This window comes from Osmerus mordax, chromosome 23 (assembly GCF_038355195.1).
Source record: "Osmerus mordax isolate fOsmMor3 chromosome 23, fOsmMor3.pri, whole genome shotgun sequence".
Classification (NCBI taxonomy): domain Eukaryota; kingdom Metazoa; phylum Chordata; class Actinopteri; order Osmeriformes; family Osmeridae; genus Osmerus; species Osmerus mordax.
In genome coordinates this window covers 944,839-952,338 of record NC_090072.1, presented here as the reverse complement: position 1 = coordinate 952,338, position 7,500 = coordinate 944,839, and the positions used below count along the sequence as shown (strand labels likewise).

Sequence of the window (7,500 nt, the reverse complement as noted above, 5' to 3'; positions counted from 1 at the left end):
GCGTGCGTGTGTGTGTGTGTGTGCGTGTGTGTGTGTGCGTGTGTGTGTGTGTGCGTGCGTGTGTGTTTACCTTCCTCCTGCCAGCAGATCATAGTCGTCTCTCTCCCACCCAAACTGCCAGAGATAAAACAGAGACATTAAACACACACACACACACACACACACACACGCACACACACACACAAAGCTGCAGAGTTTAAACACAGTTCACAGTTGTTACAATTCTTGATTCACAATACACATGCAACTATATTATACACATTCTCACACACACACACAGCCCCCCCCACACACACAGCCCCCCCACACACACAGACCCCCCCACACACACCCCGACACACACAGCCCCCCCACACACACACCCCCCCCACACACACACCCCCACACACACACAGCCCCCCCCACCCCCACCCCCACACACACAGCCCCACCCCAAAACCCCCCCACACACACAGCCCCCCCCACACACAGCCCCCCCCCCACACACACACCCACACACACACCCCCACACACACACAGCCCCCCCCACACACACACCCCCCCCCCACACACACACCCCCACAGCCCCACCCCAAAACCCCCCCCACACACACACAGCCCCCCCACACACACAGCCCCCCCCCCACACACCCCCACACACAGTCGTACCGTGTGCATGAGCGGTCCCAGTGCTACAGCACTGTCCACACACCTCCCTGTGACCACAATGTCAGCACCCTGGTCCAGACACCTCTGGATGGGGACTGCACTGGGGGGGCGGGGAAACAAGGAGGAATGTTCCAGAACTCTGTTGTTAAGGGTTACAATGTGAACGTTCTATTGTCATAACAACTGCAGCCCTGCTCTCCATTGGTCCACAAACCTTTATGTTCTACAGCAGAGTCATGGAGAAGGGTGTGTGTGTGGCGTGATGTATGTGGTGTGTGTGTGAGAGTGTGTGTGTGTGTCCTACCCCAGATAAGCATTCATACTATGGACGGTTTTAGGAAGCCTCTTTTTGCTCATTCCATCAGCCATCCTCAACTCTGAGAGAGAAGCTTTCTAGAGGAGAGGAAGGGAGGAGGAGAGGAGGAGGGAGTGGGGGGAAGAGGGGGGGAGGAGAGGAGTGGAGGGGGAGAGAGGAGAGAGGAGGGGGAGAGAGGGAGAGAGGAAGGAGGAGAGAGAGGAAGGGAGAGGAAAGGAGAGGAGTGGAAGGGACAGGAGCATGTAGATCAGATAACTAAAAGGGAGTGCATGATTTAGGATGTAGAACAAGTCGATGTCACGTCCTTACATGAGGCATGAGGTCATCTCCGGTCACCACGGCAACCTTGAGCGGTAGGCCGGCCTTGTTAACCACTTCCTGGATGGCTGCGGCACAGGCCAGAGGGTTGACCCCCCCAGCGTTACTGACCACACGGATACCTGCCGCACACACACACACACATATTACACCCAAATATCACACACACACACACATAGTACACACAGATATCACACACACTCACTCAGTCTCACACACAGACACACACACCTTTCTTTGTGGATGTCGTTGATGAAGGGAGCGATGGCTACTTGGACGAAGTCTGGAGCATAGCCCATGTTCTAGGAGAGGAAGATTATATATTACTGATATACCACTGAAGCACCGTGATGATATGGATGGATGATGGATGGATGATGGATGGATGATGGATGGATGAGAGAGCCTCACAGGCATCTTGGTCTTGCGGCGGTGAAGCAGAGACATGGTGATCTCACTGAGGTAGTCAAACACCAGGAAGTCCAGCTTTCCTCCATAGATCAGCTGTGGCACTGGGAGAACACACACGTATCACATATCACACGTATCACACACACGGATATCACAGAATCACACAACGGAAAACGTACACACAAACAAACATGACACAAAATAAATGAATGAGACATCTAACTTTTAGTCTATGTAGGGTAAAGGTTGGCTTCAAGTCACATGACAGACAACCTAGCAACCTTGTACGACAGTAATATTCACTGACGGTTGTATCACTGGGCTAGCTGGCTGGCTAACTCCGAAGGTCCTTACCGGAGGTTGCAGTGTCCCCCCAAAAGCCAGACGCGCATCCTATCCGAATGGTTTTCTCCGCCGAGGAAGAATATAGTCTGGTCCTTTCTCTGTACAAACACCCGTCTCTCGCACTTTCTGATGTTGCTGGAAGCGATCGGCCGTCGATACAAAAGTGCAGGTGGTTCTCGTGAGAGATGCATGCGACAACCGTTGTAAAGAAGACGCGTGGACAGTACGAATTAGATGTGAAAAATGCGACATTATAAAACAACTTTATGTTATATAATTTTAAGGAGTCTGCTCTAAATTCAAGGTAGCGGGAGAAACATGGACCCGTCCGTCAACAAAAACAGTCCGTGTAGAATCTAGCGTGTGTAGTGACCTGGCCGGAACCATTCTTCAGTCACTACATTGTAGTTGCTAACTACGGCCGGTAGGTGGCGGTCAGTTACAATAAAATTACTGAACCGAGCCACACAAACTAAGAACAACTAGAACCACACAACTAGAACTAGTCCAAACGGAAGTAGATAGATATGGTCTGACGGAAGTTGGAAAAAGTAAATGTGAACGATTAGGCATTTCAAGGTTTTTTTCAACATGTAGGCTAATATAGTGCGAGTGGATACAGAGTACTGTACTCACGGAGTACAAGTAGGCTTGTGTTTTTATCTCAGCCCAGAGTCACAGACTCCTGAAAACACAAGTTAAGTTTTGAAACATAATAATCTTCTCGTTTCACAACGAAGACTGGGTTATCAATCAGTCGTGACTAATCACATGCATTGATCAGACTGGAAGTTACAAAGTCACTTTCCAGAAACGAGTTCCTACAGGATGTTACCTTACCGTATTTGGAGCATGTGTGTGTGTGTGGGCAGTAGTTGTGTGTGTGTGTGTGTGAGTGTGTGAGTGTGTGTGTGTGTGTGTGTGTGAGTATGTGAGTATGGGCTGTGAGTGTCATTAGGACAGCTCTGAAGGACAGACAAGCTCTTCCAAATAACTCCTGTGTCATCAAAACATTAGAGGGAGAAAGAGAATGAGAGAGAGTATGAGTGTGAGTGGGGAGGGGAGAGAGAATGAGAGAGAGAGTATGAGTGTGTGTGGGGAGGGGAGAGAGAATGAGAGAGAGAGTATGAGTGTGAGTGGGGAGGGGAGACAGAGAGGAGAAAGGAGTGAGAAAGAGAGAGAGGTTGAGACTGCAAGGTGAGGGGGATAGAGAGAGGGGAGGGAGGGGGGCGGGAGAGATGTCTGCAAACTCCCCGACCCCCCCCTCCCAAAAAAAACACTTTAAACAACATCAAGTGAGTACACTGAGACCTCAGTGTTGCACAACAGTGTTTGTGTGTGTTAGACAAACAGTGACTAACCATGAGCTGGACATCACACACACACACACACACGAACATCACACACAAACACGGACATCAACACACACACACACACAGACAATCACACACCTGCACACACACACCCCACAGACCCAGTGTGGTTTAAGCAGGGGGGACAGAGAGAAGAGGAAGCAGTACTCAGAAGAAGAGAGAACGATGGAGAGACGACTCACACTGGTTTGTCTGGGCCTGCTTTGCCCTGGCCTCTGCCTTGGTAGGACGGACGAGGGAGGAAGGAGGGATGACTATGGACGGTGGAGGAAAAAGAGGATGATTTTTAGAGAAGAGAAAGAAATAGAGAAGATTTTAGAGAGAGATAGTTAAGGATGATTTGGGAAATGAGAATTGGAAGAAGTGTTGACAGAAAGGAAGAGAGGATGAAACATCTTTAGTACTTTGGAGCAGCAGAGTTTGTTTATGTTTGTCTTAAAACGACACATTTCACATCAGCATATTTTGTGTATGTGTCAAGTAACTAATTTAAATACAGAATTATGTAATTGTGTATTCAATGTTTAAATATACCAATTCAAAACACATTTGAGTGTCGCTTCATACAATGTTTATCTCATTGGTTCTAGTATTTCTATTTCTTTAGAAACCATTTTGATTCAGTGTTAGTGTAGCTAGGTTAGCTAGGTTCTCATTACAGCGTATCTAACAGATCTGTCTGCACAGGGGTGGGCATGTTCTGTACGTTTGAGCCTTATACTGATAGGCTACTGAGCTGGAATTGATTGGTCAAAAGCATCAGTACTTTTTTTTTAATGTACAAAGTAGTGCTGTCAAACGATTAAAATATTTAATCGCGATTAATAGTCATAGTCATAGTTAACTCGCAATTAATCGCAATTAATCGCACATTTTTATCTATTGTAAATGTCCCTTGATTTCTTTTTGTCCCATTATTTTTTCTCATTTTAATGCTCTTATCAACATGAAAAGTGGATCGGATTGCTTAGTGCCAATTTTTTTTAAAATTGAAAACAACATTGCAATCGCCTGGTTTTGACGACGGGGGCGGAGAATTTGCATCAGCTGTGTGCTTGGCCATCAAGTGGTATTTCAGACTGGACGTGCTGCGATGATAGCTCAGTTCACAATGACAAAACACACAGATCACTTTGGTCTTGTCAATGGAACCATTTGGCAAGTTTTTAAAAGTAAACTTTCCATTCAGATCTTATTGAAGAAAAAAATTGACGCGTTTAACTGACAGCACTAGTACAGTTAAGTTAAACACAGTCGTATAGAGGTGGTGAGTTTCTACTGTGGCAGCAGTCAAAATGATGTTTACCCTCTCCTCTCCCTCCCCTGACCCTACCTCTGTCTCTCTCACCCTCCCTCCCCCACTTCCCCCTACCTCTGTCTCTCTCAACCCTCCCTTCCCTCCTCCCCCTACCCCTGTCTCTCTCACCCTCCTCCCCTCCTCCCCTACCTCTGTCTCTCTCACCCTCCCTCCTCCCCCTACCTCTGTCTCTCTCACCCTCCCTCCCTCCTCCCCCTACCTCTGTCTCTCTCACCCTCCCTCCTCCCCCTACCTCTGTCTCTCTCACCTCTCCCTCCTCCCCCTACCTCTCTCTCTCTCTCACCCTCCCTCCCTCCTCCCCTACCTCTGTCTCTCTCACCCTCCCTCCTCCCCCTACCTCTGTCTCTCTCACCTCTCCCTCCTCCCCCTACCTCTGTCTCTCTCACCCTCCCTCCTCCCCCCTACCTCTGTCTCTCTCACCTCTCCCTCCTCCCCCTACCTCTCTCTCTCACACCCTCCCTCCCTCCTCCCCCTACCTCTCTCTCTCACCCTCCCTCCTTCCTCCCCCTACCTCTCTCTCTCACACTCCCCCCCTCCCCCCCTCCCAGCTCAGGAGGGGGAGGAGGGGAGGAGGGGGAGGGGGAGGGGACAGTCTTAAACCCCAGGGGGACTCGGCCGATCGAGCATGGATACAAGGCTGACAAGTGTGCCACAGAGAAGGAGTGGCCTTTCTGCTACGACTCTGATTGGGTGAGTTGGAGGGAGGGGCTCCTGTTACAACTCTGATTGGGGTGAGTTCTGTTAAGACGACACCCACATGAAAAAACTTGGTCTAACCTAGTCTGTCGTCCCTCTCTTCTCTCCCCCCCCTTTCACCTCACTCTCCCCCTCCTCACCCTCTCCCCCTCCTCACCCTCATCCCCCCACTCCCCCCCCAGGGTCCTAAGTGTCCCTCCGGCTGCAGGATTCAGGGCTGCTGGACAAGTCTGACGTGGACCTCCTGAAGAAGATAGAAAAGATCCGGAAGCTACTGTCGGAGAACCAGGGGAAGTATCGCTCCACAGAGCAGGCGTCCACAACAGACCTACGACTACCTGAGGGAAGAAGCTGGTCACAAACTCAGGTGAGACTCGGCCACTCGGCTGGATGGATGGATGTGGAGGTGGATGGATGGATGTGGAGGTGGATGGATGGATGTGCAGATGGATGGATACATTAGATGGATGAATGGTTAAACTGATGGATGGATATATGGAAGGCTAGATGGATAGATAGATGGATATGTGGACAGTTGGACAGATTGGCAACACGAACAGACTCTCTCCACTTCCCTGCCTCTCTCCGTCACTCACCCTCTTCTCCTCCCCCCCCCTCCCCCTCCCCCCCTTCCCCCCTCCCCTGTCTCCCCGTCTACAGGCGATGACAACAACTACTATGATGTGGTGGAGCGTCTGAGGCAGAGGATCGTGGACCTGAAGATCAAGATCGACCGGCAGCTAACACTCCTTAACACCCTGAAGAGCTCCGTCAGGAGCAGGTGGTCGCCATGCAGCGGCTGGAGGTACGGGAGGGTGGAGGGAGGGTAGGAGGAGGGATGGGAAGAGGGATGGGAGGAGGGTGGGAGGAGGGATGGGAGGAGGGATGGATGGAGGGATGGGAGGAGGGATGGGAAGAGGGATGGGAGGAGGGTGGGAGGAGGGATGGGAGGAGGGATGGATGGAGGGATGGGAGGAGGGAGGGGTGGAGGAATGGGTGGAGGTACAATTCACCATTTTGTAAGACCACAGACCTACATTGTTCCCCCTTCCTTCCTCCTTCTTCCCCCCCACCCTTCCTCCCCCCTTCCTCCCTCCCCTCCCCCTCTCCCAGGTGGACATAGACATCAAGCTGCGCTCCTGCAAGGGCTCCTGTAAGGGCTACGTTCAGTACAAACTGGACAATGAGGGCTACGCGGGGCTGGAGAAACAGCTGGACGCGCTCAGCGTCCAGGAGGTCCGGAGAGTGGAAACAGTCTCAGTCCTGCGCGTCCTGAAGAGCCGGCCTCTGAAGGACGTCATCGTGGACGATCGCTTCAAATCCGGGCTCCAGAAAAGGAATTTCTTCCCAGAGGTCAAGGGGGTCAAGTTCACCCTGGAGGCGGAGGGGTCCAGTCCGTCGTCCCCGGGGGGGGGCAAACCGTTAGCAAGGTCCCCAGGTATGGCTTCGTCCTCCTCCTACTCCTCGTCCTCCTCCTCATTGCTGTCGGGGGGGGGCAAGGGTGTCACCGGTTGGCGGGGGGACGAAGACCATCACGACACTGGGAGGCGGAGGGCTGGGAGGGATGGATGACTTCTTCACGGGGATGGGAGGAGGAGCAGGAGGAGGAGGGTCAGTCAAGGTCACGTCCTCCTCCTCGTCCTGCACCAAGTCGGTGAAGACGACCACGGTTAGCAAAGGGGGCGGGTCCGAGGTGCGGGAGGAAGTGACGTCGTCCCAGGGAGGATGTGAGATCAGCGGAGGAGGGAAGGTGGATTTGGGCGTCATTCCTCCGCCCGCCTCTCTCAGGCTCCAAGGGCCCCACCGACACCAAGGGAGGAACGCTACTGGATAACACCAAGATGGGGCGGGATGGATCTGGGCGCGTTCTTCCGGGACGACACGGATGACGACGTCCCAGACTTCCACGCCCGCAGCGTGAAGAGCGCCGCGCGCGTCCAGCGCAAGGCGGATTATGTAGGAAAAGGTACTTTGGACATAGAATAATTTGTCTATTGTAACCTAGCCTATGCTGAGTTAGCCTAGCCTAGCCTATGCTGAGCTAGCCTAGCCTACGCTAAGTTAGCATTTCCTAC

At 51.9% G+C, this 7,500-nt stretch overlaps 2 protein-coding genes and 1 long non-coding RNA gene across 3 annotated transcripts in view; 1 reads left to right on the top strand and 2 right to left on the bottom strand.

Moving 5' to 3' along the window:
- The window catches only part of LOC136967973 (uncharacterized), a 13,118-nt gene extending 11,659 nt beyond the window's left edge, over positions 1-1,459 (bottom strand). Inside the window, exons 1-5 of the mRNA XM_067261972.1 lie at positions 1,456-1,459; positions 1,274-1,404; positions 953-1,041; positions 649-748; positions 71-114 (exon numbers count right to left, since the gene is read on the bottom strand). Of these exons, the coding sequence (XP_067118073.1) occupies positions 71-114; positions 649-748; positions 953-1,041; positions 1,274-1,404; positions 1,456-1,459 (368 nt within the window). The remainder of the gene's footprint in view (positions 1-70; positions 115-648; positions 749-952; positions 1,042-1,273; positions 1,405-1,455) is intronic.
- Positions 1,460-1,513: 54 nt separating this feature from the next.
- On the bottom strand, positions 1,514-2,366 carry LOC136967588 (uncharacterized). Its single transcript, XR_010879508.1, has 3 exons — positions 2,048-2,366; positions 1,694-1,794; positions 1,514-1,584 (listed from the first exon to the last, which is right to left on the bottom strand). It is a non-coding gene; the product is annotated as an uncharacterized lncRNA (long non-coding RNA).
- Positions 2,367-4,504: 2,138 nt separating this feature from the next.
- fga (fibrinogen alpha chain) lies at positions 4,505-7,391 on the top strand (the record flags this gene model as incomplete). The annotated part of the gene is given in 12 exon segments (XM_067261971.1): positions 4,505-4,515; positions 5,278-5,419; positions 5,608-5,641; positions 5,644-5,744; positions 5,746-5,775; positions 5,777-5,792; positions 6,086-6,196; positions 6,199-6,230; positions 6,539-6,913; positions 6,915-7,181; positions 7,183-7,269; positions 7,271-7,391. Coding segments are annotated over 12 exon segments (1,327 nt in total), but the record flags the coding sequence as incomplete, so codon positions are not given.
- Positions 7,392-7,500: the final 109 nt, after the last annotated feature.